General features: G+C 41.0%; 1 protein-coding gene across 8 annotated transcripts in view; it reads left to right on the top strand.

The window, feature by feature from the left end:
* Window positions 1-24,662, top strand: part of SLC22A15 (solute carrier family 22 member 15) — an 82,612-nt gene extending 57,950 nt beyond the window's left edge. For 2 of the 8 annotated variants that reach the window (XM_060139248.1, XM_060139245.1), the window contains 5 exons: window positions 2,049-2,134; window positions 16,118-16,238; window positions 18,084-18,156; window positions 20,255-20,443; window positions 20,760-24,662. In XM_060139248.1, coding sequence (XP_059995231.1) covers window positions 2,049-2,134; window positions 16,118-16,238; window positions 18,084-18,156; window positions 20,255-20,443; window positions 20,760-20,849 — 559 coding nt within the window. In that variant the 3' untranslated portion in view covers window positions 20,850-24,662. Of the gene's footprint in view, window positions 1-2,048; window positions 2,135-16,117; window positions 16,239-18,083; window positions 18,161-20,254; window positions 20,444-20,759 lie in introns of all 8 variants that reach the window. The other 6 variants (XR_009538819.1, XR_009538818.1, XR_009538816.1 and 3 more) reach the window with 6 other exon arrangements.
* Window positions 24,663-26,465: the final 1,803 nt, after the last annotated feature.

The following is a 26,465-nucleotide window of genomic DNA, read 5'->3' as shown; positions in this document are numbered from 1 at the left end:
TGTGTGTCTTTTCGAATTAGAGTTTTCTCCAGATATATGTTGAGGAGTCAGATTACTGGGTCATATTGTAGCTCTATTTTTAGTTTTTTTAAGGAACCTCCATACTGTTTTCCATAGTGGTTGCACCAATATACATTCCCACCAACAGCGTAGGAGGGTTCCCTTTTCCTCACACCCTCTCCAGCATATATTGTTTGTAGACTTTTTGATGATGGCCATTCTGACCAGTATGAGGTGATGCCTCATTGTTGTTTTGATTTGCATTTCTCTAATAATTAGTGATGTTGAACATCTTTTCACGTGCTTATTGGCCATCTGTACGTCATCTTTGGAGAAATGTCTATTTAGGTCTTCATAGGTTTTTAACCCAATATTAAGACATTACCACCCAACTGTTTTTGAGCAGCCTGTGTGTGATTTGTTCGTCCCAACATGTGGGAATATTGACTCGATGTAGGTAGAGCTCCATGACCCAATCACTATCATTTAGAAGCTCTCACACAAGACAAAGAGCTGGAGGAACGAAAAAGACTTTTCTTTCCTCTTAAGATCCCCTGGACTTTGTTGAGAGGAAGAAGAGATCCTGCTTTTGCTGTTCATTGTCAGTGGGCCCAGTTTTGAAATATTTTTTTTAAGATCTTTTATAGAGCACCCTTTCCTCAGCTTTCTCAGATTCCTTCTGTTATTGAACCCCTGACCAGGGCAACTGAAAATTGTGAGCTAGGAATCAGTTGGATTTTGCCATTTCTCATTCTCCAGAAATCATCATTTTTACCAAAAACAGCATTCCTTTAGCGTTGCACTGGCTGCTGTCGTCATGGATATTGCGGTCAGCGCATTTTAAAGGGCAGTTTTGGATTCTGTTCAGTTGAAGGGCTTTTCTCTGGGGGGTGGCCCCAGTTGCCTCTGCTGACCCCTCTGTTAGTGACTGAGTGTGCTCTCATCATGGTCCAAGGGCTGAGCCAGGCAGAGTATTCAGAAATCTGTTCCCACCATCCCCGGTGTACTTCCTGTTACAGCTTCCTGTGCCCCCCTCTGATGACCATGGACAGTGTTACAAGGACACAGTCGATGGGGGGGTGTGTCCTAGGTGTCTTTGCATCCCTAGTGTCTGCCTAGAATGATGCCTGTCACTTGAAAGGCATTCAATACTGACTGTTAAATTAAGCACAATAACCTGGAGACGTGAGTCCTTCCCTGTCTCCCAGCCATCCGCACCAGAGTCAGGATTAAAATCTGAAGCAGAGGGAAGGAACACCACCTTGGGGATCAGGCAGCCTCGTGTTAGTTTTATAACTTTGAGAAGCTACCTTGCTAAACCTCCATGTAGTTATCCTTAAACCAGGGATTATAAAATTGCCCTGGAAAAATTGTTATAAAAATTACAATAACATTGAAGCTCCTAACAGAGGACCTAGCACATTGCCAGCTCCTAGTAAAGGAAGACTTATTAATGTTCATATCTTTCTTCTAAGTCTCGAGCTCTTATTTGAAAATTATTTCTCCCAAGAAAGTGTGCAATAAATTTCACTTAATTCTGACATACTAACTAGAGTTTCTTTCTGTTTGTCTTTTTAAGAGAGAGAGAGGTGTGTTTAAAATTTTAACTGCTTAAGATACAAGTAACCAGAAAATGAAATGAGCTGGAAGTCTCCATTCTCCATGTCTCAGTGTTATTCTCTAGAAGATGGAGAATATAACAGCATATGCCTTACAGGTTTATTATTAGCATTAAGTAAGATAACATAGACAGAAAGCATTTCGGCACAGAAAGTGCCTGAAACATAGTAAGCACTCACAGAAATAGATGGAATGATTCCCTATTCTTTTCCTGCACACATGATTTAAACCCGCCGTCCAGCAAGTTTTCCTTGGCTTTGTGATGGTTACTTATTTTATGTCCTGGTCAGTCATATGTGCCACCCACTCCTTAAGAAAAGATGAACATATAATGAAAGTGAGGACATTTAAAAAGGAAGGTTAGGGGGATGAAGCAGATGAATGTATAAGATTCTCAAGGGAAATGTGAATTTCTTTGTATTGTTTAGGTTTGGTCGGAAGCGGACATTAGCAACATTTCTGTGCCTAGGAGGACTGGCTTGTCTTATTGTCATGTTTCTTCCAGAAAAGAAAGGTATGCCTTTCCAATTTCTACATGAGGGTTTTGAATAGCACTTGTATTACAATGAACCTCAATATAGTGGAGCGATCACCATATGCCGTGCTTCATTTCTGTGATTGCATATTATTTAGCAATGGTGTGGGGTATAATGGGCCAGATTCTTTCCATTGCCTAAACTATTCTCCGGGTGAATAATGTGCTTAGAGGTGCACTATTAGTTCTTTCAGGCGATTAAGCTACCATCTGGGGTGTCTGGACTGCAGTACTGGTGATGTTGGAGTTGTTTATTTGATGATGATGTGGACCATTTAGTTCTGCACAGAAGGAGCCTCTGTCCAAGGCTGCAGATTGCCCTCCTCATTCCAGCCAGTTACGAGACTGGAGATGAGAGGCACTGGTTCTCCACGGTGGCTTCGGCACCCCTCATTGTCTCCATCAATACTCCCAAGGCACCCTGATAATAACAACAGCACAATAAGAATAATAGTCACTGTTGGTGACAATTGACCTTCTCTCATTCTTATAGAAAGTGTGAATGAAACATCCTTAGGAAACTTGCTATTTTTATATTTGTAGCTTTGCTATGTAAACACAGCTTTAAAAACAGGTCCCTTTGGCATCCATATCTAACATGACTTCTGCCCCTCTCTAGGGATTCTATACATAGTGCTGGTCCTCAACCTCTTTTCCGCACTAGCACACCTGAGACATGCCCTCTATTACATCAAAAACTGTGGTTTTAGCAGTGATTTTCGACCATAAGAAGTGGGTCATAACAAACTCTCACTGCTAGGGAATAGGGTACAATGAAAGCCCTGTTTTGGGGACTTTGGGATTTTAACAGGGTTCCACCATGGAGCTTGTTCTTCAGGTGGGAATCATTGTGAAATGGTTTAACATAAGTTTTTCTTTTTTGGCCGCACCGTGCGGCCTGTGGGATCTTAGTTCCCCGACCTGGGATTGAACCCGGGCCCCGGCAGTGAGAGCTCCGAGTCCTAACCACTGGACCACCAGGGAACTCCCTAACAAAGTTTCGATAACGACTAGAAATGCAGCTGATGAATTCATTTCCCGTCGGAGCATACATGTATTAAGTGCTCCTTTGGTGATCCCTTCTCCTTAAGGGTCAGGTGTACCAGTGTCTCACTGAAGACTCCAAGACTCATTTCCCGTCGGAGCATACATGTATTAAGTGCTCCTTTGGTGATCCCTTCTCCTTAAGGGTCAGGTGTACCAGTGTCTCACTGAAGACTCCAAGGCCACGTGTCCTAGTTATGCAGCCCTCCAGTATATCTGCTGTGCTGCTAGCTGCCACCTGGAGTTCTGTGCCTTAAATTCAGAGCACTGTTGGTTCACTAGTTAGGATTTTACTCAATATTTAGAACAGCCTTGGGGACTCCCCTGGTGGTGCAGTGGTTAAGAATCCGCCTGCCAATTCAGGGGACATGGGTCCGAGCCCTGGTCCGGGAAGATCCCACATGCCGTGGAGCAACTAAGCCTGTGAGCCACAACTGTTGAGCCCACGTGCCACAACTACTGAAGCCTGCGCACCTAGAGCCTGTGCTGCACAACAAGAGAAGCCACCACAATGAGAAGGCCGTGCACCACAACGAAGAGTAGCCCCCGCTCACCGCAACTAGAGAAAGCCTGCACGCAGCAACGAAGACCCAATGCAGCCAAAAATAAATTAATTAATTAATTTAAAAAAAAGAACAGCCTTACACTGATTTTCACAGAATCCTGGAAACTAAAGAATTCAGTAAGTTTGCCATCGAGGCTTCCCTGGTGCTGCAGTGCTTGTAAACCACACACACAGCCCCTCTCCTTGGACACGCGTGGGCACAGTGGCATTCAGTATTGGTAGCCTAGCATGGTGGGTACTGCCCAATGAAGAGTGTACTATATGTTTTCTTTACTATAGGCCATACTTGTACAGACATGTATATATATTTATATAAGATCTACCTATCCTAGGATGGAACGTTTGAGGGAAAATAAAATGGGAGGCCAAAAAAAAAAGGTAACACTTCCAGTTGAGAGCCAAGATTGTAACCTGAGAGTAGCCAGGAGCTTCCTGTCAGTAACCATGTTTTCAATAAATACTCTTTCTTGTACCAAAAAAAAAAAGTCTTAGTTTTAAGAAAGTTGTTACCTGTGCTAGTGCCAGCAAAAGGAGAAACTCCTCAGCTGTTGCCCTGCCGTGGGCTTGTAGAACTAAGCGCCCAGTTCTGTTTGTCTGGGACAAGACATTAATGGGCTTCAAATCACTGCAACTTTTAGTTCAGCAGATTCTGTTTCTCATAGACAACCTAGAAATTCATTTGTTTTCTACCTGTAATATCCAGTGGTCTATTTATTACTCTATAGAGAGAAACTTTTCCTTGTTACTCTAAATGCCCCTGTAAGCTGTCACACCTCGGCAAGCCAGGCCGATTCATGCCTTTCCTCGCTCCCACGTATCTGTACTCCAGGTAACCCACACCCTGGGCCTCTGCACACAGCCCTTTCTACACAAACCCAAAGGGAAAGCAGATTCATGGTCTCCCGTCTAGACCGGTCACCACACTGTGCTCACTTCCAGTCTGTCCTAAGCGAGCAGCTGAGCCCCTCGTGGATCACGCCCTTGGTGCACACTGACTCACAAACACAGCACATCTGTCTTACACACCCACAGATGCGCCCTGGGAACAGGATTCCTGTCATACTTAGAAAAGTGGATGTAGTCTAATTTTGAAGATTTCCAGAGAAAGAAGTTCCATAATGTTCCTTAGCAAGTAGTTTCTATTTTTAATAGCCACGCAAAGGTTAGAATGAGCCTCTTCCACTACAGCTGAGCCCATTTCCTTTCATTTTATTCATCACTAGAGATAGAGAACAGATGGTCACCCCTCTTTTGCATAATCCTTTCTCTCTTTGCAGGGAGTCATGTAGCTATTCCTGAATCTTCGCTACTTTGAGCTAAAAGTATTTATTCTTTAAACTTTCTTTGAACCTTTCATATTTACTCTTCAAAATATTTTGATAGCTTTCTTTTAAATCTCAATTTTTTCAAAGTGCCGAGGTTTAGGCTACCTGTTGTGAAAGTTCTGATAAATATATATTAAGAAAGAGGCCTAGCAGTTTGAAAACATCTGTTACCATCTTATGTGAGCTTGGTGACCACTCATTTTCTCACTGCTTTTTATGCTCATTTGCCCTCACTTTTTCCCACCAAACATTCATTTGCTCTCTCTGTCAACTTAGGTTGCCCTCTACATACCAACTCTTTTTTCACATCTACGTATGACTGTGATGCTCAGTGTCTGAAGCACAGACATAGGTTTACCTCTATAAGAGACAGCCAGTAAGCTAGAAAATAGATTGTTTGGCATTCCTTAGCCTATGGTTGATAATTATTGGACAAAAGTGTCCTATGCAATACATATTTGCACCCTGGTTGGCCTCCAAGTAAATGTTCTCCCCTGGGGGCAATGTTACCAAGTGGCCACTAATTTCTTCCACAGATTGGTCCTCATACATTTTACCTGATCTCTATCCTTGCTTAAAGGGTTCTAATTAAGCTGTAATACTGGCGACCATTTATTTTTTTAATATTTATTTTATTTATTATTTATTTGGTTGTGCCGGGTCTTAGTTGTGGCAGGCGGGCTCTTTAGTTGTGGCATGAGAACTCTTAGTTGTGGCCTGCATGTGGGATCTAGTTCCCTGACCAGGGATCGAACCCAGGCCCCCTGCATTGGGAGTGAAGAGTCTTAGCCACAGTGCCACCAGGGAAGTCCCCTGGCGACCACTTATTAAGTGTTAACTATGTGCTGGTTTCTCTTCATACATAGAGGTATTACCTCTTATCCCCATTTCCTAAGGAAACTAAAGCTCAGGTAGGTCAAGCAACTTGTCCAAGGTTGCACAGCAAGTAAGCAGCACACCTGGGATTCAGATCCCACGTCTCTCTGACTTTAAAATCAGTGCTCTTTTGGGAATGCTTATTTGTCCTCTTAGAGTTTTAAGACCAAAGTATTCATTGCACATGGTAAAGCCATAGCCTTAGAGAATTAATGCTGCCTGACTAGGACCCATTCTTAACTCTTCAATGGGCAGGCCTGTTGGGAATTGGCCAGAGTTTAAGAACCTGGCTTGTCAGGGTGGCACTGGGTAAGGAGGTTGGCAAGGAGGTTTCTGGCAGTTGTGATCCTGCCAGAGAATCTGAATACTGGGAAGTCACAGCACGTGACTAGATAAACAGTTTCACAGTTGAAGGGAGTGTCCTCAGACTCAGCTCTAGCAGAACCTTTATCTCTCATTGCTTTGTTCAGCCTCAGCCCACCCATTCTTTATTCATTTGACTTCTCTAGGGCCTGCTATGTACAGGGTACTATTTATAAATATGACCTGGTTCCTGGCCTCAAAGAGCTTATAATCTAGTGAGGAAAAGGAATGATTCATAAAAACAGAAGGTACCATATGAGAATTGACAACAGAATGCTATAGGAACTTTAACAGGCTATGATAGTAATGCAGACCAGCTAACCCCCTGTTTCACCAGACAAAATATAAGAAATACTGATTTTCAGACATTGGACAACAGGCTGCGGAAGACAGAAGTGATCCCTGAGAGAAATGAAACAAGATGTGCCCTAAGAGTGCCCTAGCTCAGGTCTTCAGGCCTCAGTGCACAAAGGGACACCCAGCAAATCCTGGTGCTCTTACCAAATTGATAAGACAGATAGTAAAGCCTGGAAAGGCCAATATGGCTAGAATTTCCTGGGCAAAATACCGGAGAGGAGTAAGATATATAGAGGAATATGTGGAGGAAGAATTCGAGAGATCTGCAGAAGATCTCTGAGCCCTTGGCTGCTGACTGATCTGGGCATGCATTTGAGGAAGCTACGGAGGCTGGGGAGGTGGCCACCAGAAAGGAACAAGTGGAACAATTCTTGGAACCTAGGGCCATGTCTAGTTCGTGTTGCCTTTAGCCAGACGTGGAGCACTGGGTAAAGACCTCCTGGGTCAAAGTAGCCCAACACTATAGGCTATTCTGCTATAGCAGAGCTTGCTCTAAAAGTGCTTAAAAAATTCAGAGGATCAAGTGATTCCCAGTAACTTAACTGCATTCCAGGAAAAAGAGCAACAATATGTAAAGGAATACAATAAAATCCAGCACCTAACGGTGTAACATTCACAACCTCTGGCATCCAGTCAGTATTACCAGGCATGCAGATGAGCGGGAAAATACCTCCCACAACCAGGAGAAATGTCAATAGAAACAGAACCAAAAATGACACAGATAATAGAATGAGGAGGCGGGGACATTAAAACAGCTATTATAAATGTACTGCATATGTTTACGAAGGTAGAAGAAAGCAAGATAATAATGAGCAGAGAAAGAGAAGATAGAAAAAGAGGCACATGTTACATCTAGGGATGAAACATACATTATATGAAAAAAAAACAGGCAGTAGATGAGATGAACCACAGAAGAGATCAGTGACAAAGATATAACAAAAGAAGCTGCAGAATGAAACAAACAAAAGTTGTAGGACAACACCAAGCCCAACAGTTATGCAACTGGAACCTGAGAAGGAGGAAGTAAAAAACAAAGATACTTGCAGAAATGATGGTCTACTACTTTCCAGATTTGGTGAAAACTATAAACACATTATGAGACAGTGGTCAGTTCATCAAGAAGATGTTACAATCCCGATTATGTGTGTGTCTGATAACATTCGAAGCACAGGAAGCAAAATGGACAGAACTGTAAGGAGAAATAGACAGACTCAACACTACAGTTGGATATTTCAGTACTCTCTCTCAATGACTGACAGAAAAACTGACAGAAAAGAATTAGGATATGGAGACTTAAGCAGCCTACCTGACCTAATTGTCATTTGTCAGACACTACCTAAAACGGCAGAATACGCATTCTGTGTGAAGTGCACACCCAGGACATGTGCCAAGAGAGACCATGTTCTGGACCATAAGACAAGTTTCAGTAAATTTAAAAGGATTGAAATCTTACAAAAATAAGTTCTTTGACCATAATGGAATTAAAGTAGAAATCAATAACAGAAAGCTATCAGGAAATCCTCAAATATTTGGATTTCAAAAAAAACATTCTTCTAAAAACACATGGGTCAAAGAAGAAAGCACAAAGGAAATCAGAAAAATTTTAATTAAACAATAATTAAAGTACAACATAGTGAGTTTGTGAGATGCAGTAAAGCAGCGCTTAGAGGGAAATTTGTATAATTAAAAAATGTTGTATCGGGCTTCCCTGGTGGCACACTGGTTAAGAATCTGCCTGCCAGTGCAGGTGACACAGGTTCGATCCCTGGTTCGGGAAGATCCCACATGCTGCAGAGTAGCTAAGCCTCTGTGCCACAGCTACTGAGCCTGTGGTCTAGAGCCTGTGAGCCACAACTACTGAGCTGCACCACAACTACTGAAGATCGCACGCTCTAGGGCTAGTGTGCCGCAACTGCTGAGCCCATGTGCTGCAACTACTGAAGCCCACGTGCCTAGAGCCCATGCTCCGCAACAAGAGAAGCCACCACAATGAGAAGCCCACACACTGCAATGAAGAGTAGCCCCTGCTCGCCACAACTAGAGAAAGCCCACGCGCAGCAACGAAGACCCAACGCAGCCAAAAATAAATTAAAAAAAAAAAAGTATCAGGGGCTTCCCTGGTGGCGCAGTGGTTGGGAGTCCGCCTGCCGATGCAGGGGACACGGGTTCGTGCCCCGGTCCGGGAAGATCCCACATGCCATGGAGCGGCTGGGCCCGTGAGCCATGGCCACTGAACCTGCACATCCAGAGCCTGTGCTCCGCAACGGGAGAGGCCACACAGTGAGAGGCCTGCGTACCGCAAAACAAACAAACAAACAAAAACAAAAAAAAGTATCAGAAAAAAGGAAATTTTCAAATCAGTCATCTAAGCATCTCCCCTAAGAAAATAGAAGTCAAATTAAAAAAAAAAAAGACTGACAAACACAAAGTAAGCAAAAGGAAGGAAATAATAAATATAAGTAAAAATCAATAAAATAAAAACATGAAAATAATAGAGAAAAGTCAATGAAACCAAAAGCTGGTTGTTTGAGATCAATAAAATCAATAAGCCACTAGCCACACTAATAAAGGAAAAGAAAGAAGAAACCGATTACCAGTATCAGGAATGAAAGAGGGACATCACTATAGAAACTGTAGACATTTATAAGGGAATATTATAAACATTTTTATGCCAATAAATTCAACTTAGGTAAAATGGATAAATTCCTTGAAAGGTACAAACTACCAAAGTGTACAAAACCATAGATAACCTGAATAACCCTTTATCCAGTAAAGATATCTAATTTGTAGTTTAAAACATTCCCACAAAGAGAATTCCAGACCCAGATGGCTTCACTGGTAAATTATGAAACACATAAGGAAGAAATAATATAATTCTACACATTCTTCCAGAAAATAAAAAAAAGAGCGAATACTCTTCCAACCCAGTGTTTGAGGTCAGCAATTACCCTGATATTAAAACCAAACAAAGACATTATGAGAAAACTAAAGACCAATATCTCATTAATATAGACGCAAAAATCTATTAACTAAACATTAGCAAATTCAACAATGAATAAAAAAGGTATAATACATCATGACCAAGCAGGATTTATCCCACAAACACCCAGTTGGTTTAACATTCAAAAGCTAATCAGTGTTATTCACCATATTAAAAGACCAAAAAGAAAAAAAAAAAATCATATGGTCATTTCAATACAAGTAGCAAAAGCACTTGTCTGGTTTCAACACCCATTCTTTACAAAAACTAGCAGCAAGTAGAAGTTTCCTTAGCCTGATAATGGAAAACCTACAGCTAACATCACGTTTAATGGTGAAAAACTAAATGCTTGTTCCCTAAGATTGGGAAAAAGGCAAGGATATCCATTCTTGCCACTTCTTTGGAGCATTGTACTGAAATTATTAGTGAATACAACAAGGCAATAAAAAGAAATTAGGGGGATCCAAAATGAAAAGGAAGAACTAAAACTGTCTTTATTCACAAGACTTCATGATTGTCTCCATAGAAAATCCTAAAAAAAAAAATCTGTTAGAATTAAGAAATGAATTTAGCAGAGTCTTTTGACACATAATTTTAGTTCCATATGTTAACAACAAACAATTTAAAATTGAAGTAAAACAATGCCATTTATAAAAAATTAAAAATATGAAATATTAGGAATGAAAACTGAAAAATATGTATGAGACCTGTAGAAAACTGTAAAATATAAAACATTGATGAGAGAAGTTAAAGAAGACTAAATAAATGAATTGGTGGTAATGGTAATAATAAAATAAATGAAGAGCTTACCATGCTCAAGGATCAGAAAATACTAAGACATCAGTTCTCCCCAAATCAATCTATCTTCAGCACAATCCCAATAAAATTTCCACCAGGCTTCTTTTTGCTGATAGATACTGACAAGTTAATACTAAAATTTCTATGGAACTGCAAATTATATCCAAAATAATTTTTATCAAGAAAAATTAAGTTGGAGGACTTTATCCCAACTGATTTTAAAACTTACTACAAAATTATGTTAAGACAGTAGGGGAATTCCCTGGACTCAGCACTTTCACTGCTGTGGCCTGGGTTCGATACCTGATTGAGGAACTAAGATCCCACAAGCCATGAGACATGGCCTGAAAATTAAAAAAAAAAAAGTGTGATATTGGCATAATGGTGGATGCATAGATAATAGAATTGAATATGAAATAGACCTATATATATGGTCATTTGATTTTTATTTTATTTTTGAGGGGGCTGAGATTTTATTCATCTTATAAAAATGTTTCCTTCAGTCATAACACACATAGAGAAAAATACACATGGTCAATTGATTTTTGATGACAAGTCAACTCAATGAGAAAAAGAATCTTTTCAGTAAACCGTGCTGGAATAATTGGATATCCATATGTAAAAAATTTACCTTCAACCTGCACATCCCATCATATGCAGTAATTAACTTGAAATGAATGGTATGTCTAAACGTTGTGGACAAAGAATCACCAGCCATATCATACAAAGGATGTTGCAGCCATCAAACCATCAGCCACCGTATCAGTTCCCCCTATGATGCACCCTGAGGTGATTCAGAATGGAGAAAACAGGATATTGGCCCTAGATAGTTAAAGTGCATATCAAAAGAATGATTTCAGTGAGCCCAGATTCTTGCATTTTCCCATGCATAGAAAAGTGCTAAATTCGTTAACCTGAGATATCTGGTTTTTTCTTTAACTGGCAGTAATCTTCTGATGTTCTGACTACCTGATTTTTTTGCAAAAACTCCTATATATCCTGGGTCCTTTCTTACTCTCCAGAACAGTCCCTCAGAGCTATCTGAGAGGCTGTCTCCCAGGTGTAAGTTCTCAGCGTGTCCCTGGAATAAAACATAATTGTCAACTTTTAGGTTGTGTTTTTTTTTTCAGTCGACAGTATAAAGGGTAAGACTACACAACTTCTAAAAGAGAACATGGAAGAAAATCTCAGTGCCTTTGGGCAAAGATTTCTTAAATATGACACAAAAAGCACACAAAAAAATTCATAACTTAGACTCCATCAAAATTAAAACTTTTGCTTTTTAAAAGACGTTATTAAGGAAATGAAAAGCAAGGCACAGACTGGGAAAAATATTTGTAAAACGTATACCTGATAAAGAACTTGTACCCAGAAGATAGAATGGACTCTTACAGTTCAGTAATGAAAGAACAATGGGAAAAACGTTTAAACAGACACTTCTGCAAAAGGATATAAATATGGAAAATAAGCATAGGAAAAGATGTTGAACATCATTAGACATTAGGGAAATGGAAATTAAAACCACAATGAGATACCACTACACACGTATTAGAATGGCTAAAATTAAAAAGACTGACCATACCAAATGTCAGCAGTGATAAGAAAGAACTGGAACTCTTATACACTGCTGATAGAAATGTAAAATAGTACAGAGACTTTGGATAACATTAGCAGCTTATTTTAAAGAGAAACATAAATTTACTGTCTGATTAAACTTTACCCAAAAGAAGCAGAAACATAGATCCACAAAAGGACTTTGATGTTCATGGTAGCTTTATTAATAATAGCCCCAAACTGGAAGGAACGCAAATGCCCCTCAGCTGAGGAATGGATAAACAAATTGTGTTATATCCATACAGTGAATTACTCACCAACAACAAAGCAATGAGCTATGACCTACTGATGCAGGGAGCAATGTGGATGAATTTCAAAAGCATTATGCTTACTAAAAGAAGCCAGACACAAAAGCCTACAAACTGAATTATTTCATTCATGTGAAATTCTAGAAATGGCAAAACTATAGTGACAGAATTTTCGGCATATGTGGTATTTTTCTTTAGAAAAAAAAGCCAAAGGAAAGCAAAATGAATGTGGTTCTTGGCTCAACTTCTGTATCATAGTACAGGACCTACAGCTGTCTTAAACATTTTTAACATATTCGTAAACAATAAAAATTTACCCAGTGAATGAAGTGGATGATTAAGTTTAACTTTTCTTATTTGGGTCAGTGAAATGTGACTGTAACATACTGAGGTATTTTGTTCTGGTGACCCTAGAGGACTCTGAGAAAACTTCAGATAACTAGTTCTGAAAATGATGTCTGTAGTATCTTCATCATTGGAATCAACTTAAAACCTCTGAAGTTCAGTACTTTGAAGAATACAAGTGTTTTGAAAATTCCCTTTTTTTTCTCCCAAAAATAATTGAGCTTAATTTTTCCTTTTAAATCACTCTTTTTCCCTAAACAGTCACTTTGAACATTCATTGATAATAGCCAATAATATCTAATTTCATTTTCAGATAAAAACCAAGGTCAGAAATCCAGGGAACCAGCCCAGTGGCCACAAAGCCTTCCTAAATATTAACTCATGATGACTGATAGACCGGCAGCTCCACAGGCAGGCTAAGAAGTCATTTTCTAATAAACAGAGCTGTCTGAAATTGACATGGGCTATCTTGGGAGAGAGTTGAGTTCCCCCAGGTTCCGATGGCCACTGCAGACTCCACTGGCAGGAACAAGGGGAGAAGTTTCAAGCATCAGATGAGGTGTCGGGCTGATGGGAGCACTTGTGGGTATGCGGCTGGAGCCAGGCTCCCCAGATGGGCCACTGGGGAGTGTCCTGAGCCTCACAGGGGAGAAATCTTCCAGCCTTGGATCTTGTGGGTGTTTAGATGGTAAGCCTTCTGTGACATGTTATTTGAATTTAATTTTCAGGATGGCAATCCCCTCACCTGTTTTAAAGATGTAGAGAGTATTTCCAACACAGTTCTGGAAGGTGCCATCCTGTATGGGTTGAAAACAGTCCCAAAGATCATTTGCAGTCACGCAAATGTGCACATTTCTGTTTGCTTCAGTGCCACCCAAGACCTCTTCCTGACTCACTCAGTTTTCTGGAAAATCATTGATGAATTTAATTTGCCCTCATTATTGGTTTACTTGAAGTTGTTAGATATCGAAAGTCCAGACCTATACCTTGAGCATGCTTCTTTTTCCAGAAGCACCTCATGGCTTAAAATAATATATTCAGTACTTAAAATTGCTGACATATTCTTCCAAATAGCCTGGCAGAAGAGAAGAAGGCCCCAGATGGTTGAGTTTGGCAGTGCCTGGGCCACTGCGTTCAGAACGCCATCTTTAAAGGAGTTGAAGTTTTATTTCATAGTCAAGCTGGGAATGTGAAACTTTTATTTTGGAATGGGATATATTATGTGCCTCCCTCCTCAGACATTGAAAGAACATGAGCACAGATTCTTTTCACTTAAATTAATCCCTGTTATAGTCCTTATACTTACTCTTTCAATAAATATTTAGTGAGCACCACTGTGATCAGACTATGGGAGGTGCCGTGAGGGAAACAGATACAAACAAGGCCTTAGCCTGAGACAACTCAAAATATATTTGGGGGGCTTCCCTGGTGGCTCAGTGGTTGAGAGTCCACCTGCTGATGCAGGGGACATGGGTTCGTGCCCCGGTCCGGGAAGATCCCACATGCCGCAGAGCGGCAAGGTCTGTGAGCCATGGCCGCTGAGCCTGCGTGTCCGGAGCCTGTGCTCCGCAACGGGAGAGGCCACAACAGTGAGAGGCCCGCGTACCGCAAAAAAAAAAAAAAAAAAAAAAAGATATATATATATATATATTTGGGGGCAGACAAGATGGAAAAGTAAGCAACTACAGGAGAGTGTCTAAAGCATGCCATTTGCATGGATTGGGAAATGGGCGCCGTGGAGGTCAAGGGCAGGAAAGAATATTGCAGTTGAGTTATTTAAGTGGTTTGGATGAGCCAGGTATGCAGTCCCAAGGAAGGGACAGGCATGTTCTATTAGTCAGAAATGTCAGAGAGAATGAGAGGCAATTACTTTGATGATCAGGACATTGCTGCTGACCTTCAAGAATAGGAGTTTCAGGAGAGGACGGTATTGGAGGCCACATTGTAGTGATGTACAGGGCAGATGCGTTTGAGGAAATGGAGGGTCAGTCACTCACTGGAGATGTTTGATTGTGAAGGGGAGAAAGTGCAATGGAGCCAATGAGAATTTTTGCTTTTTCCTAAGGAGAAGAAAACTTATTTTGAAGGTTACGGCCTAGTGGGTTGCTGAAGGGGAGAGGTTAAATATGTTTGAAAGGGAATAATTAAATTGTAAGATCCCAGAGAAGGTAGTATTAATAAAGGAAAGGACCACTGGAAAATTGATAGCATTTTTGATAGGGACGTGAACTAGCATAAACTGTATTTTTGCACTTTATGTAAAAAACGTTACATTAAGAAACTGAAATATCATTATTGATTAGTAATCTTCAAGTAAGAAATTGGGGAGGAGGAAGGATGAAAAGTAGTTCCACATTTAGAGTCTTGTTCTTTAAAGAACGTGTAGTAGTTTAGTGGGATTATTCCTTATCTTTACAATGGAATACTAAGGAATGCAAACTGAAGATAGGAGTTTTTTGAGACTCACTCCTCTCCTGTGTCAGGGCTTGTCATGCTGATCAACCTTTTACATCATTGATTGTTGAACGAGGCTGGGAAGAAAGGAGAGGCAAGTAATACCCTTAGATAGGTGGAACTTAAGACTTCTGTGAAGCTTACTTGACCCCAGTACAGAAGTTTTCAGGGAGCTCTGTCATTCAGGAGTGAGTGCAGGTTTTTTTTTGTTTGTTTGTTTGTTTTTAATTTTATTGAAGTATAGTTGATTTACAATGTGTTAATTTCTGCTGTACAGCAAAGTGATTTAGTTATACATATATTCTTTTTCATATTCTTTTCCATATGGCTTTTACAGGATATTGAATATAGTTCCCTGTGCTAAACAGTAGGACCTCGTTGTTTATCCATTCTCTATATAATAGTTTGCATCTGCTAATCCCAAACTCCCAATCTTTCCCTCCCCACCCCTCCTCCTTGGCGACCACAAGTCTCTTCTCTATATCTGTTGAGTCTGTTTTTGTTTCACAGACATGTTCATTTGTGTCATATTTTAGATTCCACATATAAGTGATATCATATGGTATTTGTCTTTCTCTGTGTGACTTACTTCGCTTAGTATGATAATCTCTAGGTCCATCCATGTTGCTGCAAATGGCATTATTTCATTCTTTTTTCTGGCTGAGTAGTATTCCATTGTGTGTGTGTATGTATATATATATATCACATCTCCTTTATCCATTCATCTGTTGATGGACATTTAGGTTGTGCAGGTTTAATCACACATCACGACAGCCACTGTGTAAGATTTCCTGGGGATGGCCAAAATGCTGAGAAATATTTGCTGTGTGCTGTGTGTGATGACTAAACCTTCTGAATGTATGTCTGGTTATATGATCTCTTCACTGTTTGAGATCACCACAAATGTCTCTCGCTCCTTCAGAATTAAGTGTGTCACTTAGACGAATTTTTCTCCACCGAGGACCTCACAGATGTGGCACTTGTCCCCCTCAGACACAGGTATGTTCGCAGTGGTGAACAGCCATTCCTTGTCCCTGCTGGGGAAGCTGACCATCAGTGCTGCCTTCAATGTCGTGTATATCTACACCTCGGAGCTGTACCCCACAGTCATCAGGTATGCCTCACACACAGGCTTCTCCTTCCCATGTCCTGAATTCTGTTGTAGATGTTTGCCTTGACAGAGGCGTGGTCCTCACTTCACCTGGAGCACAGCGAGTGTGGGCTAGCAGCAGCTCAGCAAGCAGCTGTGAGCCCAGAACCTGTGGAGACTGCTCTTGCCCGCTTGGCTGAGGAAAACGTAACTTGATCTTGGGCTGAATTCCCCGTCAGTCGTGAGAAGTACTCTACATTAAACGTATCCCAGCACCCAAATAGTGCTCGGATGTCATTTTTATTTCAGTGCATGTGAGTTATTCAGTCAACCCTTCTGTGTCAGGTACACGATGGAGCAGGAGACAAGGTCCCTGTTATCACAGAGCCTATATTTTAGCACAAAATATACACATTTAAAAAAAGATGAGACTTCCCTGGTGGCGCACTGGTTAAGAATCCGCCTGCCAATGCAGGGGGCACAGGTACAATCCCTGGTCCACAAAGTTCCCACATGCTGCGAAGCAACTAAGCCTGTGCGCCACAACTCCTGAGCCCACATGGCACAACTACTGAAGCCCCCGTGCCTAGAGCCTGTGCTCCACAACAAGAGAAGCCACTGCAGTGAGAAGCCCACGCATCGCAACGAAGAGTAGCCCTCACTCGCCACAACTGGAGAAAGCCTGCGGGCAGCAACAAAGACCCAGTGCAGCCAAAAATAAATAAATAAAGATAATTCCCTATAGTTATAAGTGAATATTGTATTTACATATTAGTTGTTAAAGGTGATTTTCAATGAGTAGGACTTGCTTATATCAAAAATAACATATTCAGAAACAAAACCAAAAAACCCAACATATTCCATCCTAAGTTTCCCCTCATAAAATAAGTCTGAAAACAAAAAAACAAACCTAAATTTGAAGGGCAGGGATGCAGCTCAGTCTTTACAGAACGGCCTCTGTGTACTGGACCGTAGTCCCCCCGTCGGCATTTTCCTGGTCTTTTTTTGAGGACATTCCAAACAGATCCTTCTTTTTCCCTTATCCATGCAAGAAGCGTAATGGTTCTGTCTGCCTTTTTCCCAGTAAGAGATCAGGTTGTCTGTGATTGGCTTGTCATTCCCTGATTATTCCCAGAACCTGCTTTCTCTGGCTGTTGCCTATAAAACTAGGGTGACCGTTTAGTTCCAAACTGGGACACTTTTGAGAGTGAATGTGGGCATTATTAACAATTCGGCTGGGATAACAGGGTGCTGTACGGTCACCCTACCTATAATCATTATCATTCTCATTTCCTCCCCCTCCTTGCTACCCACATTCCCCAAGAAGGTAATGTTCTTGGTTTCCTGAGAATATATGTCCAATCACTTCCTATTTATATGCCTGATCCTTTCATAGTTAATTAGTTGAGTTTAAAGAAATGGGCAGACTTTTCAGATCATTAAACCCTGGCTCTTCTATGGATGTTTTAACTGATAGGAGACCTAAGACACAAGAACCCAGGAGAACATTTAACAAGAAATATTCACGTGCTCATTTCTGCACCAGCTTCTATACTGCACTGTCCAATATCACATGTGGCTATTTAAGTTTAAATTAATTAAAAGGAAATGAATTAAAAATTATGTTCCTCATTCTTAGTTGCATTGAGCTCTCGGTAGCTGCCTGTGTCTGGGGGCTTCCGTATTGGACAGGGCGAGTACAGAACATTTGCAGCATCACAGAAAGTTCTAGTGGGCAGTACTGCTCTGTAGCATCCTGCACTTCCACTTTGGGATTTGTTATTCTGAGCCCACTATCCCTTAGAGCCTTTAAATTGTCCCCCTAGAACTTACTGACTTTTTTTTTTTCCTTTTCCTTTTGCCTTTCAGGAATGTTGGGCTTGGAACTTGTTCCATGTTCTCCCGAGTTGGTGGGATTATTGCTCCCTTCATCCCCTCACTGGTTGGTTTGTACCTCCTAGTTTGTTTTTCTTGATTCTCTGCTTTGGAAATGTTTGTGCTTTTGAGTAGAAAGAGGTAACAAACAGCTGCGGTTTTAAGATCAGCCTGACACAAATGTGCACCTTGTGCCTTTTAGATTAAGGATCCATGAGGGCAGATGGACCCTTCCCAGGGATTGGCTGTATTCATTGGAGAGTTAGCTAATGCCTGCCTGCCCCTTCCTGTCCCCATTTGTACGTTAGTTGATTAGTGAACATTTCCTAAGTTTCTGCTGTGTGCTGAGCTCTGTGCTAAGCCCTTTACATACATCATATCATGCAGTCTTCACCACAGCCGTATGCTGTAGGCATTGGTACCCTGTATTAAATAACAGAGAACACAGCACACCACTCGGAAAAGAAAATTAGAAGAGAAGAAGGTGAAAGGGAGATAAAGTAAACTCCATCCAATCTCAAAATGTTCATGTTCTGAGAAAGATCCCATGGAGCCCCTGTGCACGTCTCTGCTTGGTCTCCTCTAGGACTTTCCCAGCCAAGACTTGTTGAAGCGTGATTAGGTTTGATCAAGTGGGGCGTTGTGCCTGTTCTGGAGACAATTGCTCATCACTCAGGCAACTACTCGCCTCATCCTAGTACAGGACGTCTCTGAAATGCCACTGTAGCCTTTTCTTTTCTTGAGGAAGTGGGATATACTTCCTTTTTCTGAGTATTTCTCTGTGTTTCGTGCTCAATTTTATTTTTTTTCCTTTTTTTCCCACATCTTTATTGGAGTATAATTGCTTTACAATGGAGTGTTAGTTTCTGCTTTATAACAAAGTGAATCAGTCACACACACACACACATATGTTCCCATATCTCTTCCCTCTTGCGTCTCCCTCCCTCCCACCCTCCCTATCCCACCCCTCTAGGTGGTCACAAAGCACGGAGCTGATCTCCCTGTGCTATGCGGCTGCTTCCCACTATCATGCTCAATTTTAGATCACAAGACCCTTCTTATGAAGGAGTCATATTAGTTCCATTTTGCAAAATGTGTCCAACGCTAGGTGTTTATCATTAATGATGCCCGACTTTGGACCGCTGTCCTAGAACATTATAACACCCAGCGTTGTGTCTTCCCTGAGTCCCACTAAGTTGAGAAGAGGTGAAGAGCCCCTTGATTCAACAACAGGCCCACAGTTCCGGGCATGTGTTTGCACGCAGGGGGCCGGAGGTCAGAGTTTTTCGTCCCCCTCCTGTCCCCTCCCCATGCCTCCCTCTCCTCCTCCATCATCTCTTCATCTTTGAAAAATCAGGAAAAGATGATCAGAAGGGACATCCTAACTAGCCACCGAATTTGGAAGCCCAAACCAGAAGGTGATAAAGCTGGGTGGCTCCTTTGCAGGAACTCAGGAATGGTAATCAGCTCAGAAATCCCCCAGAGCCCCGTCCTGCAAGAACCTTGGTGTTATCTTTGAAATTGTATGTTTGTATTTAAATTTTCCTGAGAACGTCTTTTGGACCGGCCCGCTACCATGTCCAAACCATGTGTACAGGTTTCTCTAGGCCTTTCTCTTCCTTTTCAGGGTGTTTACACCTTTAAGCCCCATGCCTCTCAGTTCTGGTGCTTAGTGAATCAGAACACATATGTGGGACTGTTTGGCCCATTCCAGGGTTGAGAACGTTAAAGTTCGTCGTTGTCAGCAAATATGCAGGGTGTCACCTGCGTGTGGAGATCACTGTGCTGCAGGCCACTCAACCTGGAGTGGGAGCTGAGTGTCCGACTCACCACACACTCTGGCAGTGTGTCTGCCCTGCTCAGACAGCCAAGCCCCTTCCCCACAGTCCCCAGCCTGTGCATGAACATTCTGCTGCGTCTGCTCCACAGGCCAGCTCTGTCCTTTTGATTTACTCACTCCTGTCTCTGTGCCCGAGGACTGGCTCTGGTTTCCTGGGGTAATTCTCTAAGGGGAAAGAAGACGGGCTTTCTGGTGTATTCTAGTGAGGAGGCAGGACCTGGACAGTAAACATGGCAGGTCCTGGGTCATAAGACTGCTGATGTCATCTGCTAGGAAACTAACACTGAATTTTTGTTTGTTTTCATTCCACTCCCTGCCCCAATAGAAGTACGTGCAGTGGTCTTTACCCTTCATTGTCTTTGGAGCCACGGGGCTGACCTCAGGCCTCCTGAGTTTATTATTGCCAGAAACCCTTAACAGTCCATTGCTAGAGACGTTTTCTGACCTTCAGGTGTACTCATATCGGAGGCTGGGGGAGGAGGCGTTATCTTTACAGACCTTGGATCCCCCTCAGGTATGGTGGAATTTTTCTTAATCATTCAGATTTACCATTTGGATAATGATAGTTTTGGGGGAAAAGAAAAAAAAAAGAATATCTGATTATATTAAATAGAACTGAGCAAAACTGCTGGAAAAAAGTGGGATCTGATAGCAGCTGATTGTCAGAGAAATAAAGATGATTCATTAGCTTTCTTAGAACACTTTAGGGGCTAATTCTTAGGGGAATAAATGTCATCAGAGTACATTTGTCAGTTGAATGCTAGACAGTAATTTAACTTTAGAAATGTCATGACATCATTTCCCTGCCCTTTTCTCCTTTCCTGCTTTAGTCTGTGGACAAGCAGAGCCCTTTAGGGAGTGAGAGTGAGGAAGAGGAAGAGTTTTACGATGCGGATGAAGAGACACAGATGATCAAGTGACGTGCCCCAGATTCCTCCTCAGACGCAGAGGGTCATCTTCTCTGCCTCCAACGAGGGCAGGTTCTCCCAGGAAACTGAAGGGAGCTGTGGAAAGATAGGCCTGAACAAACATCGAAGGTACTCAGTGTGGCCTGATGTTTTTTAGGCACGAAGGAAGTTGGAGAAGAGATTTCAAGAAACAGGACATCACTGCATCAAGGGAATAGTTGTTAACTGCCCACAGTTCGGGTTTAGCTCAAAATCATGACCTCTGGCCAGATTGCTGAAGTCCACATGCCAGAGTGGTAAGCTCATTTGTTTCTAGAAGTTTGATTACGTTGCCTTGCAACTTCATTGTGGCCTAAAGGCAAATACGTAAAATTTCTTCTCACCATTAACACGTAATCTGTCCACCAAATTTGACATCCGCCCCTCTCAGTTGCTCCTCACCAGGAATCTTTTGAGGCAGGTTGGTGTTAGCATTTCATTCACTTTTATGCCAGAAGAAAAGCACTGAGAGGTCATTTGTGTGGCCTGAGGCCCTCCACCTTCATCCCAACGGATGAAATTTGGGCCCCCAGCTTGGTTCCTGGCCCAGTGATTGGCTTGAGCTCCCTGTGCTTTCAGTCAGTCCCACAGATGACCTGCTAGGAAGAGCCAGCTGCACCAGAGTAATGTTCAGAGTCTGAGGTGTGGCTGCCTCTCCCTGGCAGCTCCCTTTGATACTCGAATTGTGTAATTTCTTCAGTTCCCACTTGTGTGCACCTGGAGAAAAATTTCCATCTCAGATTCTAGTACCAGCAATAACTGCCAAACCATGCCCAGTAAACGACGAAGTTTTATAAAGGGGGAGGGCAGCTAAAAAGTGACATGTCAAGACTCTGGATGTTAAAAAGGAAGAAAAATGCTGTTTTTAATAAGGAAGAAAAGAAAATTATCTTTCACAATTTTCTGTTTGTTTTGTTTTCAGTGTTGTACAAGGAGGGACTTGGGCAACATTTAAGAACTTGAACTCTTCTAGTCCTAGATCAGCTCCAGCCTGTTTGGTTAGCTAGAATGGAAGGCTCAGTAATTTCCTAGTAAATGTTGGTTTTCATTAAGTACTGCCAGCTTTCAAATAAATCAAAGTCGTACTGTTTCCTAAAAGCATGTGCTGAAAGTGTTTCCCATGAAACCTGGGTATTATCTCAAATAGGAGTGTTAACCTGGAGTCAACAAGCTTGGGCAGTGTTACTTTAGGTCACTTTCCCAACTGGGAAAATTTCTGTGTTTTCAGAATTTCCATTTCTATTAATCCCTTGGAGAAAAAGAAATTTCACTGGAGATAAAGAGAAGTCATCACTGAGTCTGTTTCTGGAAATCTTGGAGGACTCACCTCGCATTGGCTCCAACCCTGTCCTGTCCTCTTCCACTGACCTCTTGGTTTGCACTATACCAGCTTGTACCTTTGTTAAAGTATTTTTATGTCCTTCATGCCCTTGATTATGTATTGGGCTCTTTATAAACAGGGGCCATCTCTAATACTGTTTATTTCTCGCTGCTGTGCCCAGAACACAGTAAGTATTACTGTTTCTAGCCATCAGGGAAATTGTAGAACTCCTCCCAGTATCATTTTTGTAAATCACAGGCAAATCTGACCCAAACCCCCAAATTGTGGAATCTCGCTGTCTTTCTCTGGGAAATGGAGACCCTGCCCACCATCAAGAGAGGAAGAAAGGAAGAACTTACAAGGACACTTAGAAGCTCTTCATTGTGAAGTTAAACGTAAAACAAGAAACCAACACATAGGTGATTCTTGGTTGGTTGGAGCCCTCTTTGCATTGTAAGAGTAATAATCCCATTATAAAAACATGTGGAAACTAGAAGTTTAAAAATGTATTAGTCATAGGCCCAACACCCAGAGACAACCAGTGTCATGGCTTTGGTCTCTTTGAAGACCAACTGGGAATCCATCTTTCTATTGGCACTGGGGTTCCCTCTGCCTCTGGCTAGATAATTGAGGATTCCATTAGTTCTGCCCCTGGGTATTCTCTTTTCCCAGCTCCAGGGTAGAAGAAGGGAGGGAAGGGTACACAGTTTGAACACATGTTGCTAAGGCTGGGCTATCAGCTGCTCACGTCAGATGTGTCACTAAATTTTGTTTCTTCCTAGATGGTCTTTTGGCAAAGTTTAATAATTACTGTTTTGGGGACTTCCCTGGTGGCACAGTGGTTAAGAATCCACCTGCCAATGCAGGGGACATGGGTTTGAGCCCCTGGTCCAGGAAGATCCCACATGCCGTGGAGCAACTAAGCTCATACGCCACAACTACTGAGCCTGCGCTCTAGAGTCCGTGAGCCACAACTACTGAGCCTGTGTGCCACAACTCCTGAAGCCTGTGTGCCTAGAGCCCGTGCTCCACAACAAGAGAAGCCACTGCAATGAGAAGCCCGCGCACTGCAACAAGGAGTAGCCCCCGGTCACCGTAACTAGAGAAAGCCTGTGCGCAACAACAAAGACCCAACGCAGCCAAAAATAAATAAATTAATTAAAAAAAATAATAATTACTGTCTTTTTATCCCTTTGCCTTTTATAAAAACAGATTTTTTCCTTTTGCTATTAACTGTTGAAAAATAGTGATTGTGGAGATGGTGCACATGAGCATATTTGTATTGATTAAATTATTGGAAAACTCTTAATTTATAGGTAACATATTTTGTTTGTTCAGATGAGTTGTAAAAGGTATCCTTTTACATTTTTTATTGTATTCAAAATTAAATTTCTTTTCTCCTAAAAGGCAGCAAGAAAACCATAAGACACATAAGAAATCCCAGGGCTTCTAGGGTCAAAGGTCTTGTCCAGCTTGTCCAGAACCCTGGTACCACACAGATACGTTGAGAGAAACTGTTTTGTAGTTTCCTGATTGTTGAGTTAAAACCACTGCCCATTGAAAATGCAGTATTTGTCATTTGGCTGATTTCAAGCAATGTAGACATTCTTTAGTACTTAAAAATGAACAAATGAAATACAACAAATAACAAGCAAATGAAAGTTTCTGGGACACTACTTAAGTAAATGTAATCTGGGCAAGTATTTTTATGGAGGTCAAATTGATAAAGGTACTTTTAATAGATTCATATTCCTAATGAAAACATATTGAAATAATGATCTCTACTAATTAAACTGAATTAAACTGCAGCTTTCTAATAGGACTTACTCTTCCATTACTAATTCTTATTAGATTATTCTTAAATTGGATACATATAAAGGATTTTTTTAACAAAATAAAATGCAGGTATTTTGGTTTCTTGTGAATATGATAAAGAATTGTAAAATGTAGACCTTTTGTTCTTACAGAACGTATGAGGATGTACACAGTAGCATCTTTGACAAATTGAGCAAATATAGAATCTGCTAGAAATTATGGGTGGTATGTGGGTCAGGGGCTGTAGCAAAGTTAGGGAGTCAGTGGGTACAAAAGATAACCATAAAAGTATTTCTGGAAAGAGAAAAATGCAAAGATACTGCATTGTTAGAAAATGCATCTGTGTAGTATGTTAAAGGGAAAGATCTTATGATTATCTCAATAGATGCATGAAGATTATTTGACAAAATTCAACACCTATTTAAAATAAAAGCTACTAGCAGACAAGGAGTAAAAGGAAACTTCCTTAGCAGTATAAGGGGTATTGTAGCACTAAGGTGAATTGACCTAAGGCATCTCTTCACCTTCCCGGGACCTTCAGACTTTCTTGATAATGACCACAATAAGAAATGTATTTTACATATTCTTTCTCTTCCCTGTTCCTCCACCTCTTTCTAATCTCTGTCTCTGTCTCTGTCTCTTTCTCCCCACCTTACAATACTTACTATATATATATTTAAAATAAAATATATACATAAAACTTTCATGAAACATGCTTATTCTTGCTTGGTACCCTGATAGCTTATATTCTGTCCCATTTTGTTTTTTAAAATGCCACTTGTGACCCACTAAACTGATTTCATGACCTATTGTAGTTTAAAAGCCCTTGGTTCTTCTCTGTCTTCTTGTACTGCAGAGGCTTTAAAGCTAAGATGTACATTTCCCAAACACCCTTTGCAGCTAGGCTTCTAGGTGCAATTAAGTTTCCACCAGTCAGATTCAGATGGAATTTGGAAGGTGGGAGTGAGGTGGAGGTCGTATTTGTGATGCATCGTTTTTTCCTACTCTGTTCTCCAGGAATGGAGGCATTTGGTCTTGCTGAGGCAGTTTCAGCAGAGATGTTGACAGGGGCAATATTGATTAAAATCTTAACAAGATTTTTTGCATAGAACCTGGCAAAATAATTCTATTAAAGAAAAGTAATGATTTGGGGCTTCCCTAGTAGCACAGTGGTTAAGAATCTGCCTGCCAATGCAGGGGACATGGGTTCAAGCTCTGGTCCGGGAAGATCCCACATGCCGCAGAGCAACTAAGCCTGTGCACCGCAACTGCTGAGCCGGCGCTCTAGAGTCTGCAAGCCACAACTGCTGAGCCTGTGTGCCACAACTACTGAAGCCCACGCACCTAGAGCCTGTGCTTCACAACAAGGGAAGCCACTGCAATGAGAAGTCCGCGCACTGCAGCAAAGAGTAGCCCCTGCTCGCCGCAACTAGAGAAAGCCCGCGCACAACAACGAAGACCCAACGCAGCCAAAAATAAATTAATTAAATTTAAAAAAAAAGTAATTATTTGAAACTATTTAACAATCCTAAAAAAATAAGAGCAAGCAGAAGGGACTCAACTTCCTAGATACTGAAACTTTTGAAGGTGTGGTGTCAGTGTAGCAATAGATAAGCAGATCAATAGAACATAATAGATCCCAGAACAAGACCAAACATATATAACAATTTGGCATTTTTTGAAGATGGCATAACAAATCGGAAAAGAATGAACTATTCAATTATTGATGTGGGAACTAATGGGTTTCCATATCAAAGAAAACTAAATTAGGACCTTTCTTTTCACCATAACAAAAATTCCAAATAAGTTGAAGACCTAAATGGAAAAAGTCAAAACTTTAAAACAGCTATAAAGTAGTATAGGAGAATGTTCTTATGACCTTGGGGGATTGAGGGATTTTTCAGACAAGAAGTAAAAATCACAAATCATTTTTAAAGAGATTGATATGTTTCACTGCATCTAAATTTAAAACTTCTTTCTGTATGACTAGACACACCACAAAGTTAAAAGAAAAGCAATAGATAGGAAGAAAATATTTGCAACTGCTGTAAAAAAACAAGGATCAATATCCAGAATATAGGAAGAATTAGTGCAGATAAGAAGAGAAACAATAAGAAAGTTTACAAAAAATATTTTTAGGCAGTTCACAGATAATAGATGCTCAGCCTCAGTAGAGGATCAGAGAAATGCAAATTGAACAAATTAAGTTATATAAAATCCATTAGATTGGAGAAAAAAAGAGGCTAATACCAAATTTTGAAGATATGAAGAAAAAGGAATTTACTTACATCCTGATATTATAAATTTATTCATCAACTAGATTGTCAGTAGCAAGTGAGGTTGAAAAATGTAAATGTTCTATGACAGGAATTTTACTTCTATATCTATGTCGTGGAAGAGTTTTCAGATATTTTGACTGTAAAATTTTACGAAAACTTTCACACTGCAACACA

This window comes from Lagenorhynchus albirostris, chromosome 2 (genome assembly GCF_949774975.1).
Source record: "Lagenorhynchus albirostris chromosome 2, mLagAlb1.1, whole genome shotgun sequence".
Classification (NCBI taxonomy): Eukaryota; Metazoa; Chordata; class Mammalia; order Artiodactyla; family Delphinidae; genus Lagenorhynchus; species Lagenorhynchus albirostris.
Note: the sequence above shows the minus strand (reverse complement) of the source record. Positions and strands in the feature narration are given on the sequence as shown.